Source organism: Calonectris borealis, chromosome 2 (genome assembly GCF_964195595.1).
Source record: "Calonectris borealis chromosome 2, bCalBor7.hap1.2, whole genome shotgun sequence".
NCBI lineage: Eukaryota > Metazoa > Chordata > Aves > Procellariiformes > Procellariidae > Calonectris > Calonectris borealis.
In genome coordinates this window covers 124,322,881-124,337,047 of record NC_134313.1, presented here as the reverse complement: position 1 = coordinate 124,337,047, position 14,167 = coordinate 124,322,881, and the positions used below count along the sequence as shown (strand labels likewise).

At 43.1% G+C, this 14,167-nt stretch overlaps 1 protein-coding gene across 9 annotated transcripts in view; it reads left to right on the top strand.

Moving 5' to 3' along the window:
- The window catches only part of NOD1 (nucleotide binding oligomerization domain containing 1), a 46,741-nt gene that overhangs the window by 16,482 nt on the left and 16,092 nt on the right, over positions 1–14,167 (top strand). For 7 of the 9 annotated variants that reach the window (XR_012672606.1, XM_075143329.1, XM_075143328.1 and 4 more), the window contains exons 1-4: positions 238–349; positions 8,326–8,664; positions 10,568–10,742; positions 12,004–13,807. Coding sequence is in view for 8 of the 9 variants with exons in the window: in XM_075143329.1 (XP_074999430.1) it covers positions 8,449–8,664; positions 10,568–10,742; positions 12,004–13,807 (2,195 nt within the window). In the remaining variant the exon portion in view is untranslated. Of the gene's footprint in view, positions 1–237; positions 350–6,069; positions 6,182–8,325; positions 8,665–10,567; positions 10,743–12,003; positions 13,808–14,167 lie in introns of those variants that run through there. The other 2 variants (XM_075143326.1, XM_075143327.1) reach the window with 2 other exon arrangements.

Below are 14,167 nucleotides of genomic sequence, written 5' to 3'. Positions count from 1 at the left end.
CTGACAGCCTCCTTGGAGGGAGTTGACAGGAGGTACTTGATGCCTCCTGTTGAGGAAAATGGTGGGAGCTCCTGAGGGCCGGAGGAAGGCCTCCTACCCCGACGCGGGACCCCCGGCACCACTCTCGGGGGAGGAGGCCTTCCGCCATGCCGGTGGTGGGGAGGGAAAGGCGGTGTTCGTGAAAGAGGCCTTCGGCCGTGCCTGTGTGGGGAGGAGCCGCTTCCCGCCGGGGAGGAGAGACCGTGTGTGGGGCGGGAGCGCCTTCCCGGCGGGCCGGGGGTGGGGGGAAGCAGCCGTGGGCCGGCCGCCGCCCCGCTCCTCCCCTCGCCTCCGTCCCTTCGCCGCCGCGGTGAGTGCAGGGAAAGGGCCAGGGGCGAAGGAGGGTCGCCGGGCCGCTGCCCGCCCCGCTCACCACTCGCGGGGGCAGCCGCCATGTCGTGAGGGGTGGGTGGCGCGGAGGGAGGGGGAGGGTCGGGGCAGGCGGGAAGGGGGGCGTGAGGCAGCAGGTCAGCGGCTGGCGCCGGGAGAGGGAGTGAGGGTGTAAAGCAAAGTTTCTGCTTCTTGTATATCCAAGTTTCTCTGGGAAAGGCTGCGGGGTGGGAGGGGAAGGGCTGCGCCCGGGGGCTCCCGCTGGCGCCTGCCTCTTGGTGAACTTCTCACCCTCCCGAATTGAAAATTTTGGGACTTTTTCGTGTTTCTTCAGCAGGGGCCCCTCCCGGCTCCGGGGAGGAGGTTGCCGTGTGACAGGCGATGTTAGGCAGAGAGTGAGGAGCGGGGCCGGGGCCGGGACAGGCAGCAGTGCTCCCGCAGCTCCTCGGCGAGGGAAACAGCGCCTTCATACAAAAGACAGCAACGCTACCAGGAATAAATACTGTTACAGATGCTGGCCGGTGATGTCATTTTCCTGAAGGCCGTTGGGGAAGGGTGGCGAGGTCATGAAGGGCGGAGGAGGTGGGAGGGAGCGCCCCGCAGCCGGGCGGGAGGCGCCGGGTGGAAGGCATCGCTTGCCTGCCGTGGGGCCCGCCTCGCCTTTCCCGTGAGCGACGGTTCAAAGAGTAAAAAAAAGCCATTTACTTGCGCAAAGCTGAGTGAGGATCCGTATCCACGCGCTGACTCACGCGGGAGTCGTTTCGGCCTCGGTGCTTTCCTCACTGAACGCGAAAGAAGCTGAAAGGGAGGGAGGCGGGAGCGGTTTGCCTGGGCAGAGTCGGTGCCCCGTGGCTGCGGGGAGGCCATGGCATGGCATGGCATGGCATGGCATGGCGGCAGGGTGGTCTTCCTCCACGCCAGGGCGTTGCTGGCACCAGCAGTTAAGGCTCTCCCCCATTGATACCTGGGCAGTCCCCGCTGGATCGATGGATGCGCAGGCATAACCGAGCGGTGGTCTTTGGCAGGTGAAGGGGCTGTAGCTAAGTAGGTTTGCTGTTCATGATCGGAGCAAAGCTTGGGAGATAGAATTAGGAGAGCTGTGAATATGCGATTCCAACAATTGCAATTTTAATTGTAGAATTCACTGCAGGTTGGATGTGAAAATAGTAAATAATAGTAGAAAAGCAGTTCTATTTTTTTAGATATACCAGTAAATTGTTCCCCTCCTCCTCCATCTCTTAAAAAAAATCCCCAAGATTTCTCTGATTGAAGAAAACTTCTTTGCTTTTTAGTAGTGGTTCCTTCTTATTTATTGAACTTTTCCCACCAGAAAGGACTTACCAGGAAGCCACATAAAATCTTTTCGACAGGGGCTTGTTAATTCATCCAAACATTATATATAAAGTTCTGTTTTTTTAAAAGTGAGCTGTTAGGAAGTGTAGCAGCAAAACCTGTGAGGGATATGAATATTTCTGTAAAAGCCTGTGCCTTTTAAACAAAAGCTTGTCAGTTTACCAGGTGGAGGCAGAAACAATTTCTTCTGTGTTATTTTATCTCTGTTGTTCTTCAAACAACTAGGGATGGCTACAAAAGCTTATGCTAGAGTCAAAGGAGAGAGAGAGAGAGAGGGGAGGGGGGAAAAATCACTGAAAGATGCTGATCTCGGTGACCCCAGAGCAATGCAAAATCACAAGTTGTAATAGCTTTACACTAGTGTGATTTTAACATGTGACTCCCAGGGCATTTATTGACATATGTAGTATCGATGACGATAGTAAACTGGGGTATGATAAGTGTGTTTTAACTCATATAGAATATCATTTAAGATCAGCACAGAGACTCTGTACGAGCTCTACTCATGCACCATTTGTGCTATTAAAATAAAAGGCTATTTTTTCTTACCTCTGGGAAACACATTGCATCGCTTCTCATCAAAACATGCAGACTTTTTGTGTAGTATATGTGTCCATTTGCTTCTAATCTCTACACATTTTTTACTGTTCTTGAACTATGTAAAATAGTTGAGGTTCTTTTAAAGGTGAGAGCTGCTGTATGGAAATACATTCTGTTTTATTAATTTGTTATAGTCAAAGACTGGCTCCTCTGGCACACATGAAATAAGATGTGGAAAATCAGTCTCTTTTCTGTCTCTCCTGGTGTTAGCAAATAGTTGAGTTTAGACTGGCCTGACTGAGTCTAGATTACCATTATTAATGAAAAAGCACGTCGAAGTCTCCAGTTCTCCTCTTGCTGTAATGACTCTGCAGTTGGGTGGCTTTTCCTCAGCTTTTCTCAGGAAACAAATCTGACTTGGAGACACAAAGTGCACAGACTTCCATGTGAAACAGGGCACTACTTTCAAACAGCCACCTCTCTAAGAGTAATGGCATTTTGAATACTACAGACAGAAGGCTGTGCCAACAGGGACTCCACTAGCCCTGGGCTGGCACTGAGGTTTGTGTGTGTGCTTTGCTGTTGTCCTGCCAGAGCTGGCTACTAGGTGCTGTGAAAATCCCGAAGATACTCCAGCTATGGGCTGCTGATAGCTAGGTATGTGGCATAGGACTTTTTTTCACAGGCAATTTAGAGGAACAGTTTTTGTCAGAAGAGCAAGACTACAGAAGAAGTAGTATTGGCTGGGTTTTCAGCTCTTCAGAAATATTCTACTTGGTTCTTAAATCAGCTGCTTTAAGGGACAGTTGTTAATTAATTTGCTCCTTGCATTGCCTTTACTGCTTCATCCTATGCAGTCTCCTTGGGAGCAGCCAGCTCAATGAGGAGTGAATTCTGTAGTTTACCCAAAACTTTTTTTAGCTATTCTTTAAGATCCTTCAGCCCCTTTATCTACAGCATTTACATTTAGTAAGATCTTGTTGTGATAAATGTTAGTGCTACCGATAAACCAGAGTATTCTTCACTGCCAGAGGACTTGCAGCACTGGAAGTTGAACAGGCATAGCAGTTTTGTTAGAAGAGCAAGAAGATCTTAGTGAAAAGAGGATGTGAGAAGGGCAGGGCCAGGAAAGATACAAATGTATACATGCTTGCACAATGCTGAGAATAGAGGGAAGTCAGAAGAATCACTAGATAAAAATGCCAGTGCCTTCATGCAGAGGCCAGCAGTGCCACTGCAGCTTATTGGCATGGATTATACAAAACCTTGCTGTAAGCACTGATACTTTCGCTGTGCCTCTTCTTATGACAAATTTAATTTCCCTTTTTCATTTCCCTCCTTATCCCTGGCCTGATCCCCATCTTGCTTCCTCTTTATTCTCAGTTATGCAGGCTTGTGATATGTATGTCTTGCCAGACTTGCTGTTGCTTCTCACATCCCTTCAAGCCCTATTGACGCTTCATTTGGCTAAGGCCCTGTCTTCTGTCTCTTCCTTGCCTTTACAATTGATGGGTGAGCACTCTGCTCTCTGGTTCTTTTTAATTCCTCGTAGTCTGTTTTCTGTCTTCTTTACTTGACTGAAGCTGCTATCCTCAAAATGGCTAAGTGAGTTTCCTCTCCAACATCATTGGCAGCCTCTTGAGTAAACCATGTTTTTTTATTTTTCCTCTCAGGAACAAGAAGTCCATTCTGTTCCCAGATAGGAAGCTTTTTCCCATAAGCATCTCTCCCGTTGTCTCCCCATACTAGACTCCTGCTTTGCCCAGGTATCATCTCTCTCATCCCTCTCCACTCCTCCTTAGGTGTTCTGCTGTTTCAGACTTGAAAAGTCTTTCCCTTTCTCTCCATGTACATAGCTTTCTGTGTATAAACCTCAATGCTAATGTTCATTTCGCTAAATAGATGTGTTCACAAACTGTTGCTATTAGAACAGGTGGTCTCTTTTTATCATAACTTAGTAATGTTTTACAAAGGATTGTAAAAGCCTCAAGGTGGCTTTCAGGGAAATGATTTTATTCATTAGCCCTTCCAGAAATTGAACAGTTCCAGAAATGAGGCAGTAGTTCTCAACAGTGGATGTTTTTAGACCTTGGTCAGTGCACTGACGTGTCTCACATTAATGTATGTCTCAGTCTTTTCTACCAGCATCCCCATGACTGATGCCACATCAGTCACAAGAATTGCACTGGAATTGAATCCAGCATCTGGAGTGCCCAAAATAAGGCAAAGAACACTATATGCACTCTAGCAAGCAAATGCTTTCAATGCATATTTATAAGCTGCATAAGCATTTACCTTTAAACATACCAGATGTGTAACCTAGCATTGTAAAACTAACAGATTCTTGTAAGAAGAGGCTTAGTACTTTGTAACCCTGTGATCCCTCACTGAAAAGACTAATGTTAAAGCACTATGGAAGTTGGGAATCTTTCCAGAAAGAATGATGGACTTGCAGATAGGTTGGAGACCTCATGATGTCAACACATTGGCATCGTGTTTTAAAAAAAAGAAACAAAAAACAAAAACCAAAACCAACAACAAACTCCGCCCTAGCAAAACAGATTCATGTGTGCCAGAATCTTACACACAGCGTGTTTCTCTAAGAGAACAAGCATGTTTCGCATGCTGATCAGGACTTTTAGCTACTGTTGCACCTAGAACTGCTACTGTAGAAAATTTTTCTGTTTACTTTAGTCTGAGTAGGACCTGAAGTTTCTTCATCTAGCTGATACACTTTGCTACAAACTACATGTGGCAGGAACTCTTAATGTTTTGGCACCTTTTAAGGTGTTCAGCCGCTCATCTGATGTGACATTTTCTTAGGCTATGGATGGTGGAAATTTCAATTTTTTCTTACTAAGAGAGACTGATGAAAATTACTGTTTTTCCAGTACTGGGTGCTGTGGTTTTTTGCCTTAAAGTTAATATTGCCACTGAAAATATCACTGAGTACGTCATCATGCACAGAATTCATATTGCCAGCTCTGACTTCCCTGCTCGGCATTTTTGCTCTTTCTCCTTTTCTCCCCTGATGCTTAGCCTCACTTTATATTCTTTTTTGATTGCTCTCTTGTTTCTCCACTCTCTTGCAGATCACCCTGTGTGAAAGGGAACATGCACTCTCCTGCAGCATACATATGCACTCCTCTTCCAATAGCAACCAGATTCTGTACTGAACTGGACTTAGTCAGATGCAGGGCAGGCATCGTTGAGACCTTCTGATCTTTCCATATTTCCCACGTTCTTGTCCTTTTGCTGTATTTCTTCTTTCTTTTCTTATCCTCTTTGCAGATGGATCTGAAAGAGTGAAGAAAATAATTCTATTCGTTTTGTACACATGACAGCACTTTGGTTCATTATTATGGTTTCCTGGATGTTTGTCTCAGTTCTTCTCACAAAGTGGGAAGAAAGAAAATGCACTGGGGTAATGCGGTCCTAGAATAACCAATGCAAGCAGGGAACATTGGGTAGATGCAGTATCTTGAAAGAAAAGGGCTAATATTTCTATTGCATGTGTTTTAAGGTGACTCTATCTCTTTAACTACAAGCTTGCAAAAGCCTTAGAGTAAATGATGTTTTCAACATTGTTTGGTCTTCATGATAGAGTTCATTTATGGAATGAGCTTTCTTGAACAAAGAGGTTTGCCAGTGTGGCTTCTAGGAAGCTGAGTGACTCAGAAATCACCCACTTCATCTGGTGGGTCATGTGAATGGCGTAATGAAAGGTTGATTTGTCCGAGTAGATGCAGTCACTTACGCATGTGGTAAGAAAGTCAGATCACTTGGTTACATTCCCTTTGGTTGAAAGAGTTTTGCAGTTTTGGAGTTGGCTGTGATCCAAAGCAGTTGTGCTGGGGATTTGCCTGGTCTCAGCCTTTGGAGGGCTCAACTCTTAATGCGGTTATCTGCATGTGTGCAGGTCAGCAACCGTAAGTTAGGACCTACTGGTCTCCTGAAATCAGAGGAGCTAAACTGGTTTGCCCTGTGTAAGTGTAGATAGGTAGTATCTACCAAAATGCAGAAGTATAAACTGTGTCTTTCTCCAGCATCAAGCAGGACAAGCTACACTGATGCAGACTGCAGCTTCCAGTATGGAAAACCTTTCATATAGAAATGAGTTTGTTCCAGTAGCGGTCACCTAGAAGAATTTGTGAGCTGGCAGGGCTCAGTTATAGCTGTCAGGAGAGTGCTGGGGAGCATTTTGGAAAATTTGCTGTCTTGGGAAATTGTGAGAATCTTGTAGCAGCAGAACTGGCACCTTTACCGAATTGTTGAGGAAGGGCTTTGTCTTTTGTTTTTACTAATATGACTGTAATAAGAATGTAAGAACATTCTTCCAAATATCCCTTGACCTGCTGAAGCAACAGTACATCTTATCTGTTATCTTATCTTATCTTATCTTATCTGGAGGGTGCCAGTAATTTGTATTGATCATGCAAATTCTGATTGTCTATGTGGAGGTGATTCAGTTGTGATCTTGCAAAAAATCTTTTTGCTTTTCCCATGCTTTTTGCTTTTGGCATGGGAAATCATATGTGCAAGGTTCATACCTAAATAGTACCTAAATGAACTTACTGTTGAATTGTAATTACAATATAACTTCATGCCTGCTATATGGTATATTAACTGCAATGAAAAAAAGACCTGTAGTAATACAATAGAGAGCAATCTGATCCTGATTCCTACTGCTTTATGCTTTGTAAAGAAAAATGGGAATAAATGGCCATCTAAAAATCTCTTAAGAGCTGGTATAGAGAACGAGGGCATACACAACATATATATTTGTAGAGAAGGAGAGAGCGTTCATGCTAAAGAGTACAGTTTCTAAACAACATCTCTACAGCAATGAGAGGTTTTCCTGAGCCTGTAGCTGCCCGAGTTAATGATCACATTGTGTCTCTAGGTGTACATACAGGGGCTGAGGTCAGGCATTCAAGCCAAAGTGTTTGCACAGGCTTTAAATCCAGATCTTCATTACAAGCTATATTGTGTGCAATCTTTTCCCTTTATGAAGATGGAGGTGGGGTGGATGCCCAGTCCAGTAATGAACATGAATTGTGATGCCATCTTCCAGGCCTAGTTCATCATATGAGGAAAGAGTCTGAATTCAGTTATTCTGTGCAATTCCTGCTCAAGGAGAGGTCCAGATTTTTTGTGTGAATCACTAGAGATGGAGTCTTGTATATTTACAATCACTTATTTCAGTCCTTTCTATAACGTTATTTTTCAGATTCTGAAAAACTGTATTTTTAACTTTTATGGTTACTCACCTGAATTTGGTAAGATTAACCAAATTAAACCAATGCAATGATATTTTCCCTGTTTTACATGCTGTCTGAACCAATAGCTTTAGGAGGTATGAAGTGCTCTATGCCTCTAAGTGGTGTGTTAGCTCTGAAATCTACAGCAGCATTTTCACTGTTAGCATCGTTTTACTCTTGGCTTTCTTAACAGAAACATCTGATCAGTGGTTTTCCCACAGTCTCACTACTGCCTCTCAAACCTGGTGTCCTGAAGCTAAACACTTTTTCCTAGTTTAGCTAAAACTGTGTCGGAGTTCACAAGGCCTCGCTTACAGGGACAGTTATCATATTGGCAACATTTTCTACAAGGTCTGTTGTTGTAACAAAGAAAAAGCAAAGTGAATTGCTACTATAAATTAATTCCTCCTACAAAATTAATTGCTATGAAATATAATTTTATTCTGTTTATTTCCTTGTCCAGATATGTTTGGACAGATGCCCTGCTTTGTCTATTGAAACACGAAAAGCTAATAAAAAATATTAAATTACGCACTAAGAAGAGGCAGTTAAAGGCAGATGCCAGTGGTGGTGTTTGAGGCAAGCTACAGTAAAGTACTGGTACAGAAGGGAGACTGCCTGCTGTAGAAATTTTTTTTCCAAAACCTGAACAAATAAATGGAAGTACCTGAGGCAGAAACCTTTTAATAAAGTTGGCCATGATATTATGCAGATGTTGGAAGTATTCTTTGATGGCTAATTGAAGGATGTATCTGCATAGGATAAGGTTTAAATTGAGGTTCTATACAATTGCTTTTTACAGGCTCGGTGATGTGAAGGACAGATTGCCTGTTTCCCCGAAGTTAACTCCAAGCTGACGTCACGCTGCAAATGGACAGTTTGTCAAAGATGAGGCTAGGCGGAGCAGCTTCTTGCTATCTCAACTATGGAAGGCCAACTTTGTGCTAACTTGGAGATTTCTGTGGAAAAACCTCCAGGAACAAGTCCTCTGTCCTTCATTGCTTTGCTGAAAGTATACCGAGAACTTCTGGTCAGTAGAATAAGAAACACGCAGTGTTTGATTGACAACTTGATTAAGAATGACTACTTCTCCACTGAAGATGCAGAGATTGTTGTCCAATTTCCAACTCAAGCAGATAAGGTATTCTTTTTATTTCGCTAGCCAGCATAAGCTTTTTGTTACTTTCAATTTGCCACTGGGTTTTATGGGCTTATGTGGCAATTTTACATCTAGTGTCTTTTCTAATCTTTGTTATTTTGGAGTTTCCCCACCCTGTTCCTTCTGGACAAGTGTCTCCAGCACATCTCTTTCGGCACGGCTGGCACTGCTTGTAATGCCCGTTGGCAGCTGTAAGTACGAGCAGGGTGATAATTGTTGTTCTGTCCCCCCAGCTGCAGCTTTGTCCTCTGATAAGGAGGTGACCACAGTGGCTGTTAGAGTGCAGCTTGCTACATGCAAGCCTTCATTATTTTGCAGAGTATTGCAAGGAAAATCTGCTTCAGGATGCTGTGGGACAGATCATCCTGCTTTAGAGGAGGAGAGACAGAAATTAAATATTATTTTAGAAGCTAATGATTGTGTGTTGTCCGTGTGCACACCTTCCCTTCTCTTCAAAGACCTATGTACATTGTAAAAGTTTGTATGGAAAATTGATATATCCTGACACATTTGGTGTTTTGATTCATCTTTGGACATCGGTAGCAAAAACTATTTCCTGGTCTTTTGATAGGAAAAAATTATCACATGTACACAGTTGCTCTTTGGATCATGACTTAAAAAAAAGTCCTGATCTGTTTCCCTGACCAACCAGTCATGCAGCTTCAGAACAGTGTCACAGTTAGGGGCAGGCAAACCATAAAAAATTCAGAGACCTTGGACTTCACTAACAGTGCAGATTTTCATAAAATAGTAATCCTTGCTGCCAAGTTGAAATGGTAACACAGTGCTCACTCTGTGCATAGGGTCAAAGCTGAATAAATGCACGCTGTATGATCATCTCCATTTCTTATTGTTCAGCATAATATACGTGATTGTTGTAACAAAGCTGAGGGGGAGGCAGTGCATCAGGAGTCTAAGCAGAGACAGAGAGCAGGCCACAATAGTAACTGAAGTGGACTGTGTGGGAGCTTCTCTGGAAGGCTTAAAAATGCTTTTTAGAGCATACACATTGTCAAAAAATACCATGCTTTTGCTGTGCTGTGTGTACCTCACCCTGCTTTAAGCTCACAAGAGACCACAGTCTCTAGAAACCTTTGTCTGGTTTAGAACTGAATTCTTCATTCATTTCCCACAAGAAGAGGATCCAGACATTCAAAATGGGCCTCCAGATGATTGCTCTGTCTTGCAGAGGGTTTTGTTCTAGGGTTGCCCTGTATTGGTTGCACAGAGATCAGATTCTGCCTTGCCTTTAGAGGTAACGCTTAGTCTTGAACTGCTCCAGCCACTGCCTGGTAGCCATTAGTTTTAGTAACAGTTGCAGGCAACGAGTCCGTTGTACAGCGAGAGCCTGCAGAACTGGGTCGCTGTGTTAAAAGGAGGAGTTGTAGGTTTTGGATCCGCATTAAGATCTGAGAGAGATTCTGCCTACCCTGCTCTGGATCTGGCTGGGTCCTGAGGTAAATCTAAACGTGTCTGGAATATTTACAAACCAGAGGGTGAATTTAGGGCATTGAGAAACCACCCTTTTCTTTTTTATTTTAACCAGCACGAGATTTAAAATATACTGTCTAGCCAGGCTGAGGAAATCCTTTGGGTTCCCTGTTGAGAAGCAGTATTTATCCATTTTGTTTCTGGTTAGAGTACGATTTAGCTACAAGTTCAGCCCTTAACTTGCAGAGTCAACTTTCTTGCAACATCCAAATACAAATAGAAAGTCAGTTTTGTGATGGTTCAAATTCAGAGCTAGATTTTGAATTCAAGTTTTTAAAGCACCAGTTTTGATTTTGGTGCCCTGTTCCAGTCCAAAAAGGATCCTAAAGCTGTCTACAATGGTAACTGTGATAAAATGCTGTGCATCAATGATCTTTCACATGGTTTTTTTCAGGTTCGCAAAATTCTAGACTTGGTTCAGAGCAAGGGAGAAGAAGTCTCAGAATATTTCATCCGTGTCCTGCAGAAAGTCACTGACGCTTACTATGAGCTTCAGCCTTGGCTGGATGAAATAGGTTACGAGCCTTCAGAGAATATTTGTAGTAAACCTGTGGTAAATACAGATCCAGGTAAGGTCATGCATCTGTATCCCTTTCCTTAGAACTACCTGGCTATGTAGGAACCTCTAACCAGCTGTGAGAGTAAGAGAGTCTAGGTAGGCACAGCCACGGAAAATAAATGTGCACATGCTGTGCTTGCTAGCAGTAGTAGCCAGATAATTAAAAGGCGCACTGTATAACACAACAGTCATGTTAATATATTACATCTTGTTTTGCTAACGTCAAGCTCTTTCTGCATTTGTTTGTGGATATGTAGCATAATGGCATAACCACCTTGTGCCAGCTGTAGTATTTTCTAGGCCTCTGCTACAATTTATTGGCAACACTGTGATGTTTTGGCAATGGAATAGCCAGTATTTCATGATGAGAACAGTCAAGCAATGAGGCAGGTTGCCCAGAGAGGCTGCGCAGTCTCCATACTTGGAGGTTTTCAAGATCCAAGTAGGTAAAGCCCTGAGTAACCTCATCTGATCTTATAAATGACCCTGTTCTGAGAAGGAGGTTGGACTAGAGACCTTCTGAAGTCCCTTTCAACCTGAATTATTCTATGATCCTAAATGATGAGTTATACCAAAAGTCAGAGTTAAAGTATTGCAGAAATAAATGTTTTCCTCTTGAGAGGTTTTTTTCATACTACATAAATACAAGAATTACTTTGCCCCCATCTGAAGCGAAGTTTCTGTTACAGTAAAAACACAAGCCAACGTGGCACAACAACTGAGACACTCTTTTTTTTTTTTTTGTCACCTTAAAAAAATCTTTTCAGTGCCTGGCACCCAGTTTCTAAAACGCATGACTTCTATTTACTTCTATTTACAATAATAAACATTACCAAACAAGTTAGGAAAGAATAACCACCTACCTGATAGAAATTGCAGGTAGAATATAAATATAATGAAAAGGCAGATGCGAAAGCTAATCAGCAACTACCAATCCCTGCTTTTGCAGAGAGTAAAACAGTCTTTTAACAAAAGGTCAGGGGCTTGGCTTTGAGTCTCAGCTGAAAGATAGCAGCCCCTTAAAGCAATGCAGTGTCAGTACTGGCTTTCAGGAAATGGTGGCTCCCGCGTTACCTCTTTCATTAGCACCTGAATTTCCCAGCAGAGTGATGATGGCAGCACAAATAAATAGAAGTAATCTGCCAAAGAACCAATTTTACATAAGAATTTTTTTAGTTTATTACCCCCTCTCAGTTCCCAAAGAGGTGGGTCATCATATACATAGGCTTTTTAATAGTAGTCTTTTTAATAATAGTTCACTGTCTTTCTAGTTAGCAGGTATTGCCAGAAACTCAGATATGAACTGGGACGTGACTCCAAGTTTGTTATGTCATACGCTCAAAGGGAAGAGATGCTGCTTGAAGAAATCTACTCTAACAGTATTATGGAGCTGGTCAGTTTTACCAATGAGAGTTTAGGCAAAGTGTGTCAATTAGAAGCCCTTTTTGATGATGCAGTTGGGCTAATTAATGAAGATGGAGAGACTATTTATGTCTTTGGTGATGCAGGAATTGGAAAATCCATCTTGCTGCAAAAGATACAAAGCCTTTGGGCCAGAAAAGAATTGGACATAGGGGCCAAATTTTTCTTCCGTTTTAAATGTAGGATGTTTAGTTGCTTTAAGGAAGATGAAGCCATATGTTTGAAAGACCTACTCTTCAAATACAATTGCTACCCAGACCAGGACCCCACAGAGGTGTTCCATCACATCTTGCAATTCCCTCATACCGTTCTTTTTACATTTGATGGCTTCGATGAGATCTATTCCAACTTCGATCTCAGTAGCGTTCCTGAGATGTGTTCACCCAATGAACCCATCCATCCCCTGGTGCTGCTGGTAAGCCTTCTCAGAGGAAAGCTTCTTAAGGGATCCAAGAAAATTCTTACAGCAAGGACAGGAACTGAGATCCAAAGAAACATCATTAGAAAGAAAGTGTTGCTCCGTGGTTTCTCCAGCAATAACCTGAAGGAATACACTGCCATGTTTTTCAAAGACGAGGGGCAACGAACACTGGTGTTGAACCAGTTGGAAGCTAACCCCAATCTCTGCAGTTTGTGTTCAGTGCCTTTATTTTGCTGGATTATCTTTAAATGCTATGAACACTTCCATTCCATGTTTGACAGCCACGAGCTTCCAGACTGTTCTGTTACATTGACAGATGTATTTTTGCTCATGATCGAAGTCCATCTGAACCGATCTCTGAAAACAAGTTTGCTGAAGAACGACACCAGAAGCCAAGCAGAGATGTTCAAATCCAGAAAGGAAACTCTTCTAGCTTTGGGTAAAATGGCATACAAGGGGATGGAGAACTCTTTCTTTATCTTTGAGCAGGAGGAGGTCTCATCAGCGAATATCTCTGAAGAAGATTTGCAGTTGGGCTTTCTCAGGACAGTTAAAGGTTACAGTGGCTGTGACAATCAGTCCACTTATGAGTTCTTGCACTTAACCCTTCAGTCTTTTTTCACAGCTTTGTTCCTGGTTATTGAAGAGAAAGTGGGTGCCAAGGAGTTGCTTCAGTTTTTCAATGAATGTTCTTCCACTGAGACTGCCCAGCCTACTTGCCTTCGTATTCCTTGGTTGAAGAAACAACTAGCAGGGAAGGATCCCTTCCGAAATAATGAACACTTTCATTTTACCAACCTGTTTCTTTGTGGCCTGCTTTCTAGATCCAAGCAGAAGCTCTTCAGACATTTAGTTTTGCCTGCAGTCATTAAAAGGAAGAGAAAGGCGCTTATCACATACCTTGGGGAGAGCATGAAATCCCACCTGAAAGGCCTCACTCGGTCCAGGTTTCCAAACTACAATCAGATCCAGGTCCAGCCCAATTTTGTTTGGATGCTGAGGTGCCTTTACGAGACTCAGAGCGAGAAAGTGGGGAAGTTGGCTGCCAAACGCATGCATGCCAATTACATCAAGCTCACATACTGCAATGCCTACTCTGCTGACTGCAGTGCTATCTCCTTTGTTGTGCATCACTTTCAAAAGCGCCTGGCTCTGGATTTGGACAACAACAACATCAATGACTATGGAGTAAAAGAGCTGCTACCTTGTTTCAGCAAGCTTGCAGTGATCAGGTAGGAATCTGTTCAAGCAGGTCCTTGCTTATCCTTGGTTTATTCCATAAACTGCTGGGCTGGAGGAATTGATCTTGAAAGTGGAGAAAGATGAGGATTCTTACTGCTGCTGGAAATTAATTTCAGATCTTCTGAAACCTTTGTTCAGCCAGTCACAGGAGCAGGGACAAGCTGTGAATTTGGAAACCCAGATGGAAAGGGTGATAAGAAGTCCTTAGAAGCCAGGTCTGTTTAAACCTGTAGGTTTAGTTAAACTCCTTAAACATCTTAAACTGTCTTGTCTCGAAAGAGGATTTTTATGGGAGAAAGTGCTTGATGGAAAAGAAAGGAAACAGAAGTGCTTCCTCCATTATCTGAAGA